The 15,818-nt window shown below is 38.6% G+C and overlaps 1 protein-coding gene across 1 annotated transcript; it reads left to right on the forward strand.

Moving 5' to 3' along the window:
• The first annotated feature begins 2,016 nt into the window (after window positions 1–2,016).
• LOC104471485 (probable ATP-dependent RNA helicase DDX60) lies at window positions 2,017–15,818 on the forward strand. Its single transcript, XM_010086837.1, has 10 exons — window positions 2,017–2,043; window positions 3,334–3,534; window positions 4,570–4,674; window positions 6,070–6,208; window positions 6,858–6,979; window positions 9,051–9,198; window positions 11,171–11,313; window positions 12,326–12,477; window positions 15,552–15,614; window positions 15,716–15,818. Exons 2-10 carry the CDS (start codon window positions 3,334–3,336, stop codon window positions 15,816–15,818), a joined length of 1,176 nt encoding a protein of 391 aa, XP_010085139.1. The 5' UTR covers window positions 2,017–2,043.

Raw genomic sequence — 15,818 nt, forward strand, 5'->3', positions numbered from 1 at the left:
TCTCCTGACACAACTTGAGGCCATTTCCTCTCATCCTATCACTTGTTACTTGGGAAAAAAGACTGACAACCACCTAATTACAACCATGTTTCAGGTAGCTGCAGAGAGTCATAAGGTCTCCCCTCAGCCTCCTTTTCTCCAGACTAAACAACTCCAGTTCCCTCAGCTGCTCCTCATAGGACTTGTTCTCTAGACCCTTCACCAGCTTTGTTGCCCTTCTTTGGATGTGCTCCATCACCTCAATGTCCTTCTTGTGGTGAGGGGCCCAAAACTGAACACAGGATTCAAGGTGTGAACTCACCAGAGCCGAGTACAGGGGCACAGTCACTTCCCTAGTCCTGCTGGCCACACTATTGCTGATGCAGGCCAGGATGCCCTTGGCCTTCTTGGCTACCTGGGCACACTGCCGGCTTGTATTCAGCTGGCTGTCAACCAACACCCCCAGCTCCTTTTCCGCTGGGCAGTTTTCCAGACGGTCTTCCCCAAGCCCATAGCATTGCATGGGGTGGTTATGTCCCAAGTTCAGGATCCAGCACTGAGCTTTCTTGAATCTCATACAGTTGGCCTTGGTCCATCGATCCAGCCTGTCCAGGTCGCTCTGCAGCGCATTCCTACCCTCAAGCAGATCAACACTCCTGCCCAAACTTACTGAGGGTACACTTGATCCCTTTGTCAAGATTATTGATAAAGACATTAAACAGAACTGGCCCCAATACTGAGCCCTGGGGAACACCACTGGTGACCGGCCACCAACTGGGTTTAACTCCATTCACCACAACTCTTTGGGCCTGGTCATCCAGACAGTTTGATAGGCAGAGAAGAGTACACCCATCCAAGCGATGAGCAGCCAGTTTCTCCAGGAGAATGCTGTGGGAAACAGTGTCAAAGGCTTTACTAAAGTGCAGGTAAACAACATCTGCAGCCTTTCTGTCATCCACTAAGCAGGTCACCTTGTCATAGAAAGAGATCAGGTAAGTCAAGCAGGACGTGCCTTTAATAAACCCATGCTGGCTGGGCCTGATCACCTGGTTGTTCTGTACATGCCATGTGATGGCAGTCACGATGATCTGCTCCATGGCCTTCCCTGGCACCAAGGTCAGGCTGACAGGCCTGTAGTTCCCCAGATCTTCCTTCTGACCCTTCTTATAGACAGGCATGGCATTTGCTAACTTCTAGTCAACTGGGACTTCTCAGTTGCCCAGGACTGCTGATAAATGATGAAAAGTGGCTTGGTGAGCACTTCCACAAGATCTCTCAGTACCCTTGGGTGGATCCCATCCAGCCCTATAGACTTGTGTGTGTCTACGTGGTGCAGCATGTCTCTAACCATTTCCTCTTGAATTATGGGGGCGTCATTCTGCTCCCTGTCCCTGTCTTCCAGCTCAGGGGGCTGGGTAAAGTGAGAACAACTGGTCTTACTATTAAGGACTGAGGCAAAGAAGGCATCAAGCACCTCAGCCTTTTCTTCAGCTTTTCTCACTATGTTTCCCCCCACATCCAGTAAAGGGTGGAGATTCTCCTTAGTCCTCCTTTTGTTGCTGATGTATTTATAGAAATATTTTGAAATTGTCTTTTACCACAGCAGCCAACTGTGTTAGTTAAATGAACTCTATAGGATTATGATATTTTGTACTGTCTTCACTGAATATTTCAATTTGTGTTCAATTTCAATATTATTTCAATTTGTGTTCCACAAAAAATGCAGGATAAACTTTCAGGATACAAAAGTTCAATATGCATATGTAATAGCTATATGAACTACACTAAAGAGTGAAATTCATTTATGTTCATAGCTCTGTTAAATTTGTCAGATTAAAGTTTAGCTATATGAAAAATTATAGTAAAATTCCTGTTGATTTAAGTTGGATATTACATGTTTTTTTTTTTAATTGGATATTGCCATTTCTAATAGATATACCCATATTTGATATTTTCTAGGTAGTCACAGCTACTTCAACACTTGCTCTAGGAATCAACATGCCGTGTAAATCTGTTGTCTTTGCTGAAGATTCTGTCTTTTTAGATGCCCTAAATTACAGACAGGTATGGAAATAGAACACCTGCTTTTTCTTACAAGAACAGTACACATATAGCTGTCATCACACACAAATTCAGGAAAATTTCTTTTTGCATATAATTCTGGGTATGTTCTGAGTTTTAGCTGTTTATTTTGGTGACAATAATAGTTTTAGTTAAGGTGATTTAACTAATGTTTCAAAACTGCCAGCCCACAAATAATGTATGTAGTCAAAAAACCTATTTGAGCAATGAAAGTACTACAATTGCTCAGTGAATTAAAGGCGTAGATTTGGCTTTCACTTATGGGAGCTGGAAGGATGTAGCTGTTTTGTTCTAGCCAGGGTTTTACAAATGTGTGAAAAATATGCTATAAGAACATAGAGTGGGGACGTAAGGAGGAAAAGAAAGATTGCTGACTGGATTAATAGGAACATTAGATTTCCTTCCATCTTGAAAGTGGCACTCCTCACAGCAACAGCAGTGATGTAGATGAGGCTGCAAATGCAATAAAGCAAAATGTCTCCAGTCATGACAAAACTTGCTGGTGGGCTGAGAGACTCTAACATCTTCATTAGCCCGTTTGCTACTCTTGTGCTCCTTTTCAAACCTTTTTTTTTCATGAAGTACTGCCAGTTTGCCTCTGGTTCAGGACACCATATAGGCCAGGTGCTGTTGATGGCCTCACCTAGCAGGTAGCTCTCAGAGTGTGAGTGGATCTGTGCAGTAGATGAACCTACATGCATCTCCCTTCTGCTGCACAGAAATGATATAACTCCAGCTTTGTCACATCATCTGGTACAAGGGGTGAGTCCCTACAGTGGATCTGACCAAGAACAGGTGAGCCAAGCAAGGGAATATGCCCTTAGACAGCTTCTCTCTGCTCCTTTTTCATATTCTCTGCTCTTTATCAACATTGAGACTACCTCTGGCCCAATCTACCCAGAAATAATTCAGAGCTAAATATAAGTTAAAAACAAAGCTGGTGTATAGGTACAAATTAAATTAAAACTTACCTTGAAGAAATATAAATGTTAAAAAGACATGTAAGAGAGCATAAGTATCCTGGCCAGTGTTTAGGTCTTGTTTAGGTCAAATTTGGAATTTCATATTTTAAAAAGTAATAAACCCACCGCATTTGTAAACCAGCTATATTTGGTATGCAACATACTTTGCACACATTATTTTAATAATTCTGCATAAATGCTTTATTAAAACTGTATAGGTGGTACCAGTATGTACAACTTAGATATCTTTTATTTTAAAATTACCAGATTTATTATTTAATAATATAATTAGTAAATATTTTATTCTTAGATGTCAGGACGTGCTGGAAGACGGGGACAGGATATGATTGGAAACGTGTTCTTCTATGATATTCCATTGCCCAAAGTTGAAAGACTTATCAAATCCAACGTACCTCAGTTGAAAGGCCAGTTTCCTCTGACTGTTTCCTTAATATTGAGACTAATGCTGTTGGCTGCAAGGGCTGATGACAAAGAGGATGCCAGAGCAAAGGTTTAATATTTTTTTCTTAATAGCAATTAATGAAATTGTCATGTCTCATGAGCAGAAAGTTATGCACTTCAGAAGTAAGCAGTCTGCCTCCAAATGAAGTTGCATACTCTGCTATACTGCTTCTAGTACCTGTGCTGTCGTCTCCACGTTATTGTAGTGTCCATTTTCATGCATTTATTCTTTGCAATAAATATTATCATCAGAAAGAATGCTACTATCAGGGAGGTATTTTTACTGACTCTTGTTCTATGTGATATTTGCATTAACTTGGAAAAAGTCTTCCAATATTTAAAATTTCAGCTTTATTTGAGAAAAACATGTAAAGATGCATTTCCACAGGGAAGGGGGGACCTATGAAATGCTACCTCAGTTGAAACAAAGAGAAAATTCTATGTATTACTCACTTGTTTAAATCTGCATACTAACTCTCGGGAATCAAAGAATTCTTATTCCTGCCATTTAATGCAGTGATTTAAGTAAACAACCCTTGACCATGATTACAAATTGGTCAGAGATCATTATTAAGGAACCCTTACCTCCAAAGGATCTGTTTTTTACATCCCCTTCAGGATATAGACATCTATTTTTGAGGACCCACTGAATGAATTCAGACATAAGTCTCTTAAGATAGCTAAGTAAATTGGTAAACTTCTATGTTTAATAATAAAATATTAAAATGGTATTAAAGTATAAGGAGTAATTTCAAAACTTCCTGGTTGTAGTTTAATGATATTTTAATCCTTCTCTTTTAGATCTCTATATGAATTTCTTGTAATTAACTTTACAAACATCAGGATAAATTTAGAAAACGCACACACATCTGACAGAGGATGGACTTTTTCACAAACATTTCCAGGAGTTAGGCATTCAATTTAAATAAAAATACAACATAACCCCCACCCATCATTTTTACCCTGAAAACCAATTGATGAAACAAATCATAAAAGCTGGATATTGAATTTCTTTGCTTGTTAAAATATCAACATTCCCTTGGATTTCTAATTTCTGATTTTTTTTTCTTGTTTGTTTGACCAGGCATTGTCAGTGTTGAAACACTCACTGATGTCATTCAGAAAAGAAAGATATGCTGAAATATTAAAAATTTATTTTATGTTTTCCTTGCAATTTCTTATCAAAGAGGTAGGTTTTAACTCGTTCTCATAAAAAGTAATTCTTAAATCTACAGATTCTCATTTGTTTGTGTTAGTGTGCTTTCATTTAAAGAACCATATATTTTATATTCCATAGCAATAGGCTATTTCCTTCTGTTAGAAAGAAATTTAAGGAAATAGATAAAATTAGAGTGCTTTAAGTTTGAGGTTAATTATGAGCTACCTATGTTGTTGAATACATTAGACAGGGAACATCTTACAGTATGGTCTATATAATTACAAATTGATTAGGAAAGTAAGAGTTGTGCATTTATATTGCATATGAAGATGCATGCATGTGATGTGATAGGGGTTTAAAACATACCAAAGATGACATGATTTCCAAAATGCTGGGAGAAATTATATCCCTAACAAATATTTAGGAAGTAGGTCTTGGAGAAGACTGAAAATTAGTGGTGTATCTCTCCCTAGTAATAGTTTCAATTTGATGCACACCATTTTGGAAAATGTTTATGCATTACTCCATTTCGGTTTACAGCCCAGAACTACAGGCAGTAAGAGACGCCAATAATGTGATTACATTAACAAATCATCTGTGCCTAGGTTTTCCAGTCCTGCTCCCAGGAGGAGCCCTAACTAACATTTCTGCCGACTCTGCTGGGTGTCCCTTGTATGTGAGACCAGGAGTCTGGTACTCCCATTGAAAATAATTTAGTTGGTGTACAAGAGAGATTAGTAATGTTTCTGAAAAGTTATAGTTAGTGTGAGAACTGGACAAAACCTGGCCCACATGCCTAGCATCCTGTCACCAATAATTTTCGCAGGGAACTGGGGGAAAAAAAAAAGGGCAACCATATAATGATGATTCTCTGGGTAGTCCATACTTTCTTCCAGGACGTGATGCAGAGTGATATTTGACAGGTTCAAGTATTCTGGAATTCATAGCCTTTGATGGAGTTTTGTTCCATGAGTTTGTCCTGTTCTTCGAAACTATGTAAGGTTCTAGCACCCAAACATCTTCCATCAACATATTTGACAGATCACTGCTTGCTGTGCTTTTATCCCATCAAACATTTGGGTTAATAGTTTTTTTAATGAAAGTTGCATCAGATCTTACTTTGATGACTGTATGCACTTTTCATTTGCAACATGACCTGAATATGCACTAAAAATATGAAGTCAAAATCTCTGCTTTGCACAGGGAGATTTAAGATCTCACATAGAAATACTCAAAATAGTTGGTGACTTGTTTTTCAGTAGGGAGATATTTTTGCCTTTCAATGGAAATTGAGTAGTCTCAATAGGTACCTATGCATTAGGTTGAATGATTATTCTTCTGAATGCCACCATTCTGTTTTTGTCTTATCTAAGTTCATCTTTCATGACTAAGCTTTTTTTTTTTTTTTGCTTTTAAATTAAATAGGGCTACTTGGATCAAGAAGGTAACCCCATAGGATTTGCTGGACTTGTGACACACTTGTACTATCATGAACCTTCAAATTTTGTTTTAGTGAGCTTTCTTGTGAAAGGTTTATTCCACAAATTGTGCCGGCCAATTAAAGGTAAATAATACTCCATGCATCTTAATTGCAGCCTGTGGCAGGCTCTGTAACCCCAGTGGTTGTGAAATTTTCTGGGTGCTTTCTTCCTGCTGCTGCCTTTTGCTTGCCTAGCCTTCATTCTCATATCCTTGGCCTCTGCCTCTACACACTGCATATGCTTATATGAGAAAGCCAAGGCACACATATGGCAATGCTAGTAACATGAACCTAAATTTACTGTTTGTGAAACATTCTGGTGAGGTAAAAAAATAATGCTATACATATCAGAATTAATAATTCTGACTCCAGAGCAAGATTTGAATGCCGTGTAGTAAGATGGTTGACCACTCTGAATATGAACAAATTTTAAAAAATGAAGTACTACTAATGATTCATTACGTGAGTAAAATCCATTCTGTACACTGAGATATGCAGCAGTATGTGAGCATAAAAGAATACAGTATTAATTTGTACATATTACTTAATTATCTACTAGAAATTTTTGTATGTAATGATTTGATCTTTATCCAACATAGTTTTGCATGATCTCTGTTGTGACAATGGCCGCTGGAAAGGAAACTCCTGAATAGGAGATGTTTATTTTAAGCAAAAAAATTTTTTTTTTTTTACACTTTCATATTTAAACCAAGTACCTTCTGTTTTGACACAGGCTCAACTGTTTTTTCAGAAGATGTCCTGGAAAAGCTAGTGCTCATTCTAGCAAACCTATTTGGGAGAAAATATCTTCCAGCCTGCTCAATGAAATATAAACGCAGATTTTGCCAGTCAAAGGTAGAGAAAGCTTTGGTCTTTACTATAACTTATGTTGTATACTACTTCAATGAAATTGTTTGCTTTAGTCAGTTAAACTAGTGTCATTATGGATGTACAGTGGTCTGGTGGGCCAGCAGGTAGCCGCCCCCCAAGCCAACCTTATTCCTCCATTTCAACAGGATGGGGGAAAAAAATAGGATGGAAAAGCTCGTGGGTCAAGACAAAAACAGGGACATTGCTTACGAGTTATACTCATGGGCAAAACAGCCTCAGCTTGTGGAAAGTTAAATTAATTTGTTACCAATTAAAATAGATTTTGGTAGTGAGAAACAATAAATTAAAATTTCAACACCACCTTCCCCCTTCTGCCTTCTCCAGGCTCAACTTTACTCTTTTGCTCCTGATTCCTTTACACCTACCCCCGGCCCCGCCACAGGCGGTGCAGGGCTGATGAGAAATGAGTTGGGGTCTGTTCTTAACAGCTCGCTCTGCCACTTTTTCCTCCTCACACATCACACCTGCTCCAGTGTGAGTCTTCTCCATGGGCTGCAGTCCTTCAGAATAAACCTGCTCCAGTGTGGGCTCTCCATGGCCTGTAGTTCTTTCAGGAAACATCCAGCTGCTCTGGTGCAGGGTCCTTCGCAGGCTGCAGTGTGGATATTTGTTCCAGCATGGCCATCTCCACTGAGAGGGCTACATGGAAATCTCTGTTCCACTGTGGTCTCTTCTGCAGGCTCCAGGGGAATCTCTGCTTCATCACCTGGAGCACCTCCTCCACTTCCTTCTCTCCTCTGGGTGTTAGCACTGCTGCTTCTCAGTCTGCCTGTGTGACATTTTTGCCCTTAAAGTTTTCATGGAGGTGCTGCTGCACCTGTGCCTGGTGGGCTCAGTTCTGTCCTGTGGTGGGGCCACTGGAACTAGCTGTGTCTGTCACTGGGCAGCCCTTGGCCTCTTCTCACAGCAGCCAGCCCTGAACCATGTGCCCTCACCCCTGGCAACACCTTGCCCCCTACGTGCAATGCAAGTAGCTAGAATAATGAAAAAAAGTACTTACTGGATTAAAATAAAGAAGCCCTGATTTAATCACAGATGCAGCAGTTGACTGACAGGTTAAATGAAAGTACCAGATTATTCAAGTATATTTTAGTAATGACAGATGAGTATACAGTTACTGCCATGATATTGCAAAATGTAAAAGTATAAATGACACAGCATTTCTTTATACAATACAACTCCAGTATCTCTTCCCCAAATGGCAATTTACTTTCTTCTCCTCCCTCTGCTAGAATTTTGTTTCCATCTCAGGAGCTGCAGCTTTTTGTGACACATAGTGATGACCCAGAAGGACACCAGCATGGACTGTGGTACATAACACTGTAGGCTTAGGACTTTTTCCAAAAATGGGATAATATTAGTAGGATGAGCATTCACAGTAGTTACGCACAAAGTTAACCCACCATGGGTGCAGGCAGAAGGTGAAACATTCGTAATGTGCTCCTGTTGGTTCTTCTATGCAAAGCCTTGAAATTTTGGAGGACACAGCTATGGCTGGAGTAACAAAGGAACTTCTTCGAGGTGAAGATGCTTATGTGGCCAGTTTCCAGCAAGCATTCCAAGAGGAACAGTGTTACTTATTTCTGAAGAGGGGGCTAGTCATGTAGGAGGATTACGGGACTGCTGTAGCTAATGGTGGCAAAGCATCAGTCTGTCATATTGGTAGGGAACCTGATGAACACCAAGATACGTACAACAAGATCTGGGAAAGGCAGCCCTTCAGAAGTCCCTTTTTAGCTAGGTGAAACATCTTTAATAGAGCTGTTTGCCAAGTACTCTGTGAGTAAAAATCGAGGAATTTTACACTTACTGTTTAGCTTCCATGCCTTTTTCTGCATGAAATTTATGTTTATCTTTAAGATCCGTTAATTCTAGATGGTCAGGCAGTCTGACAAGCTGGGGTAAAGCTTGGAACTATACTCTTTCCTTCTTTCTACTAATATCCATGTGTGTACTAATACTCTATGTATGCACCAGTGTAAAACTGACTTTTGGAAAAATTACATGAATTAAGCAATACTGCATGTTATTGCAGGTCTTTCTAGAAGATCTGCCAAAAGACTTTGCAGATGCCGTAAATGAGTACAACACCAAAGTAGAGGAAAATTTTGCTCATTTTCTTCTGACAACTGCCAAGCTGGCAGATATGGAACAAGAATACAGACTTCCACTGTCAAAGACAGGTAGGAAATGAAAAATTAATGCATATTCATAATTTGTGAAATTTATTTTATTAGGAAAGTTGAGTTGGGTTAATTCTTATTTTGTAAAGAAAAAATGGTGACTTCAGACATGCTAAAAAAGAGATAAAATTTCCATTTCACTTTTGTTTTATAAGCATTAGAGATTATATTGTATATGGTAGAAATTTTGTACAGGAAAACAATCATTTTAGTTGCTGTTCTTTCATTATTTTGTAGAAGAAAAAATCAAAGGGATTTTTTTATAAAAGGAAAAAATATTAAGTGTAGTTATTGAATAAAAACCTTTTTTTTCCTAATCATCAATTCATTTGCAGATCTTCAAATGCCTATGATTCTTGAATTGCTTTCAGAGTCTTACAAAGGTTAGATTTTCAACATCCGAACAGTCTCAACTGAATTAACAGTTAAAGAAGAACATAGCACCATTTGTTTAATCATCTAAGTTACTTATGCCAAGAAATGATGTCCAATAATCAAAGCAATATGAAAAGGCATGACTATAAAACTACCAGGCAATATGGATTGCCATTGCATGAAAAATATTTAACTACTACATAATCTCATGTTGCTTCCGGGAAGAGAGATATAAAAGCAATGTAATATACCAAGATGCCATTGCCTAGCTCCTCTAAAAATAACATGCCTTCAAAAATACTATTTTTGCAGTAAGGAAGCACTTCAATTATAGCAGATAACTGTATTTATTAATCCTTTTTTCCTATACTGGTACAGTAATTTTTTTAGTCTCTGCTGTGTACAAATGAAAAAAAAAAGCCCAAATTACTTTACAAGCTACCACATCTTATAATCTACTTTGAGTTTCAACTATGGCGATACCTGGATCATAGAAAGTGTTGTATAAAATGGTTGTCAACTCAATACAAAGGCGGGGCACTAGGAGAAATAAACAGATAAGGTGAATGCAAAACAAGATTGAATACTATGTATGGCTTGGCATGGTAAATAGCAGTTTTCCATTTCTAGTGCAGAGCACTGGAAGTGCTGCATAATGGTATAACTTTAGGAACACTATAGTGAAGTCCTATTCTTTTCATACTCAATTTAAGATTGCTTCTTTTAACAATGGAGGGAACCCACACCTTGGTATGTAACCTGAAAAACACAGGAAATTAAGAACTGTAAATGAACGATGCTATTCCAAATTAGAAGAGCAAAGCATTGGCTGCCTTGCATTTTCAGGATATATATATTCCTTTATATATATTAATGTTACTAATGCTACTTTTACCCAGGATGTGAAATGAATAAACTGAATTTCCTATTCTACTTGAATGTGGTAGAGTTTCTTGTTTAAATGGAAGATGTAATATGGTTGCATTCTCCCTATTTTGCTGATGCTGTTTCACTTCGAAAGAAACACTTCCATTAGATTTACAGAAAAAAGATGCAAGATCAAACCATATCCAGTTCAAGAGGTGGTAGATACTTGTATACTTACTTACCATTTTGGCTACAGATGAGATAAGGAAAAAAGCTTAAGTTGCTACTTCTTTACAGTGAGGGTGACAGAGCACTGGAACAGGCTGCCCAGAGAGGTTGTGGAGTCTCCTTCTCTGGAGACATTCAAAGCCCACCTGGATGCGTTCCTGTGTGATCTGATCTAGGTGTTCCTGCTCCGGCAGGGGGATTGGACTAGATGATCTTTCGAGGTCCCTTCCGATCTCTAACATTCTGGGATTCTGTGCAAGGTGGGGATTGAGATGTAATTATTCTCACCACTGGGAAGCTCTTTCTTAAATACTAGAATCAATTGCGTAGAGGTTCTCATGAACAAAATAAACAAATGTATCAAGAAGGATTTAAGTTTAGAAGATTAACTATATTTCCTGTCACTATCTACTGAATTGAAAATGTCTTGCTTTTAAAATAGATTGCTGAAGGGGAGCTTGTGTCTGCATAGCTTATGTTGTATTTGAAACTTCTTGCCTAGATTTTACATCCAAGAATCAGCATGGCTCTGAACTAGCGTCTTATTTGATGGACAACACCAAAAGCATATCTGCCGTCTCACCTTTTGCATGTTTATCTGGAGTGGTTGATAATGATCTATTTCATGGGGAGATCATTAATAAAGTAAGTTATTTTTTCATGAGGGGCAGACTTTTATTACAGTTCAATAAAAAATAATTTTTTATTACAATCTTCTTGCCTCTCTGTAATATGATAGCACTATGCCCAAGAGTCACTCTTTATGAGAAACAATTTGAAAGGTCTCAAAAAAAACCCAAAACCAGCACTGAGTAGCACCACATTATCACTGTGCAAGAAACACAGAATAGATGGATGTAGGAAAAAAATCTGTAGTTTCCTTTCTTGCAAAGCCTCTGTTCCTTTTGACTCTGAGACAAGTAAATTTCTCTAAAATTTCAGATTCAAATCATATCCCCAGTTTGTTTTCTTCACAGCAGTTTTTTTTTTGTTTTTTGTTTTTTGTTTTTTGTTTTTTCAATCACACAGTAGTCTCAAGGGTCCTAGCAAAAGGATGCATGGTTGCATTGATCATTTGCTTCTCAACTAGGATTTCAGTGATCATGTTAGATAGCATATGAATTAGCTTATCAAGTTATATTAGCTGAATATACATCAACATGTTGACTGTCAGCTTGCATTTTCCTGCTATCTTATACATGGGCTTTGTAGCATTAGGGAATCATCACACCACTCATAATTCTTTACTAGAAAAAATTAAATTCCTACAGCTGAGGATTCAAAATTCACCTTCACCCGTAAAATGTCCCATGCTTAAGGTTGATTAATAAATATATTCAAAGCATCAGTGAGAGCATCTGAATACATGATCTGTGCATATGGAAAAATCCTCATCTAAAACCCTAGGGAAATCCAGTGGCCTAGTTAAACTTTAAATTACTCAGAATGTCCCAGAGCTGTACTGGCAGTGTAAGTCATTTTACTACCAAACTCTCTCCTGTGTCTACAACCTACATGTACTTGTGCAGATTTTTTGAGTGGTTTAGGATTAGAAGTGTAGAATTTTTCAGCTGTGGGTCTAAAGATATAGGTTTGACAAAATAGGCATAAAAACAAAACCATAATAGCTATTCAGCAGATATTTTTTTTTTTTAAGGCTGTTTTACGTTCCCTTGGAATTAATGTCACAAACTGCCCTCTGCTTTATTTGAACAAGTATGATAATCAAGGAAGGAAAAGGCCACTCAATGCATATGCACTGGACTTCTATAAGCATGGCTCCTTGACTGCATTGACAACTGATAACTGGTAAGTACTACCATTTAAAATATGGTTAAACAGCAGCTTTGTTTACAATATGGTATATAAGTATATCCTTTTGTTTTTAAAGCCTTCTTCCTACAGAACTTAGGGATGGAATAGCTGTTAAATAATTATATTAGTTGAATGTTTTAATGAGAATAAAATATATACCACATTAAAGTCCAATGGCAGTGGCCGTAAAGTATTAGCTGGGTATTCAAAACAGTACTGTAAATGGGAAGTCTTGACTTCAGTGACACAAATTATTTTGATCAAACAGTGGCATGATCTCAAACTACCTCTCATTGCTTGCTGCATCCAAAACATACTCTTTTCTGGTACAGGAAGACTGTCATCATAGAAACCTGACTTTCACAGTAGCAGAGCAAAATTTGCCAGTAATTCGGTATTTCAGTATTGCTTCAATACTTCCTCTTTTCCTAATCTTTTCTAAGCATTTAGCAACTTGTATGATAATTCAATTGTAGCTTTATTTGTTTTTAAAGAAAAAAAAAACACCAAAAACTCTGCACCCAAGCTGGTTGACCACTGGCATATCTCATCATCTTTTTCATGTTTTCTTCTTTCCTCCTGAACCACTTACACTCTAGCTTTTCCAAAACTGGAGTTCTAATCTTTACTTTTACACTCTCTTCTGTTTAACACTGATCATGAATTCATCCTTTAATCTGTTTCTGTCTTCATTATTTGACCTAGCTTTTGACATCTCTCTGCTACTGTGTTACCATCTAGACTACTGCATTGGGCTTCCTCGTTTCAGGGACTTCTGATCTTTTTCATTGTGAAAAAACCTCGATTAAATCAAACAAAACTTCTGAAGAGCCTGTCAATCACTTACACTTGATAGAGCTCCAGACAAATAATCTTTTAAGACACTTTCACCTTCCTAATTAATCAACTTCTAAACTGCACCAGTCTTCCATGTGCAAGCCAAGTGGCATTCTGCAGAGATCGGTATTGGGACCAGTGTTGTTTAACATCTTTCTTGGAGACATGGACAGTGGGATCAAGTGCACCCTCAGCAAGTTTGCTGATGACACCAAGCTGTGTGGTGCAGTCAACACACTGGAAGGAAGGGATGCCATCCAGAGGGACCTGGACAGGCTTGAGAGGTGGACCCAAGTTCAACAAGGCCAAGTGCAAGATCCTGCACGTGGGTCGGGGCAATCCCAAGCACAAATACAGGCTGGGCAGAGAATGAATTGAGAGCAGCCCTGAGGAGGAGGACTTGGGGTATTGTTGGTACATGACAAGCTCAACATGAGCTGGCAAGTGTGCGCTTGCAGCCCAGAAAGCCAACCGTGTCCTGGGCTGCCTCAAAAGAAGCGTGACCAGCAGGTTGAGGGAGGTGATTCTCCCCCTCTACTCCGCTCTTGTGAGACCCCACCTGGAGTACTGCATCCAGCTGTGGGGCCCCCAACATAAGAAGGACATGGACTTGTTGGAGAGGGTTCAGAGGAGAGCCACAAAGATGATCAGAGGGCTGGAACACATCCACCACGAGGACAGGCTGAGAGAGTTGGGGTTGTTCAGCCTGGAGAAGAGAAGGCTCCAGAGAGACCTTATGGCAGCCTTCCAGTACTTAAAGGGGGCTACAGGAGAGATGGAGAGGCACTCTTGATCAGGGAGTGTAGTGACAGGAGAAGGGGTAATAGTTTTAAGCTGAAAGAAGATAGATTTAGACTAGATACCAGGAAGAAATTTTTTTACTGTGAGGGTAGTGAGACACTGGAACAGGTTGCCCAGAGAAGCTGTGGATGCCCCATCCCTGGAGGTGTTCAAGGCCAGGCTGGATGAGGCTTTGAGCAGCCTGGTCTAGTGGAGGGTGTCCCTGCCCATGGCAGGGGGGTTGGAACTTGATGATCTTTAAGGTCGCTTCCAACCCAAACCCTTCTGTGATCCTACGATTTGGTTTCTTCTTCTCAGAAGCTAAATTTGAGATACTAATTTTTGCTCTTACCATTTACAGTCCTGTTGTTCTCTTCAGTCTTTTAGAGATGCACCCGCTAAACATGATGTCTTGTAATTTTCATCATCACTTTTGCCTTTGAATCTCACCAGCTTTCCTGAAACCTTGTTCATTAAATCCATCTCTTTATAAAACTTCTAGCTTGCAGTTCTCAATGAAGCCATTCACGTATGTTTTATTCCCAACTTCAGCTCAAACAAGCTAAACCACAAGCTCCCTCTGCCAACTACTCTATCAAGTATCTTTATTTTGCCTTCATGCTCATAGCCAGTAACTTTTATTTATGAGTAAGAAAATACCACCTCACTCTCCTCCCTGAGGGTGCCATTGGGAGCATATAGCATTATCTGTTTTTTTTGTAAGCTCTTCAAATAAGATTCTAGTAAGAACAATTAGAATACACATTCCATGCACTGTTGTAGTTACAATGGCAGAGTTTGGCACTAATGCCACATTATCAAGAGATAAGGAAATACACTGATTATAAAATCACATTATTTGACTCTGTAAACCTGAGCTAATGAAAGATGTCCCTGCCCATGGCAAAGGCACTTGGACTAGATGATCTTTAAAGGTCCCTTCCAGCCCAAACCATTCTATAATTCCATTATTTTTAAGACAAAACTGATTGTAATTTTTTAAAAAATGTGGTATTCTTAATTACTAGGAACTGAGTTTATTAAGTTGCTCTTCATTAATGAGTGGTCCTTTTTGCAAAATACAGTCGTCATCAGCTGTAGAAAGCTTACACTATCTCCTGCTCCATTTAGCCAGCAGATTCATCTGAAGTTTAACATTCCAGTTTAGCTTGTAACAGGTTATTAAAATAGTTGAGACCATGTTCCCAAGATACTATTAAGAAATTATCTTCCCAAATGTTACTTGTGAATCTTTTATATGCTTAGTATAGCATTATTATTTTAAGCTTATAGTTATTCTACAGTAATCCTAATGAAGTAGCATGTCATGTAGTAGTTTGAGGCCATGGAATATGCTCTCTGGATCCTTACCCAACCTACATGGCAGGGTTTCTTAAAGATGAAACGGTATGTTATGTTGCATATCCAATTGAATTTTTTTCTTTCTTTAGGTTAAATGAAGGAGATGCTTACTACGCACTCAAGGATTTTTTACTCCTCATTAAGTCTATTGGGTATGATAAACTTGTATTTTTTAATATACAAAATATATTTAATCTTTAAAGCAACTTAAAATGAAACAATGTTTTTTGTTTTTTTTTTTTTAAAAAAACAGAGCATCACTGAGTGAACTGTGTGACGATCCAAATGATGGTGTTCTACTGGCATTTCAGCAACTGGGTGAAATCTACGACAAGAAACTGAAGCTTGTTGGTTGA

The sequence above is a fragment of the Pterocles gutturalis genome, unplaced genomic scaffold (genome assembly GCF_000699245.1).
Source record: "Pterocles gutturalis isolate BGI_N339 unplaced genomic scaffold, ASM69924v1 scaffold25711, whole genome shotgun sequence".
NCBI classification, from domain to species: domain Eukaryota; kingdom Metazoa; phylum Chordata; class Aves; order Pterocliformes; family Pteroclidae; genus Pterocles; species Pterocles gutturalis.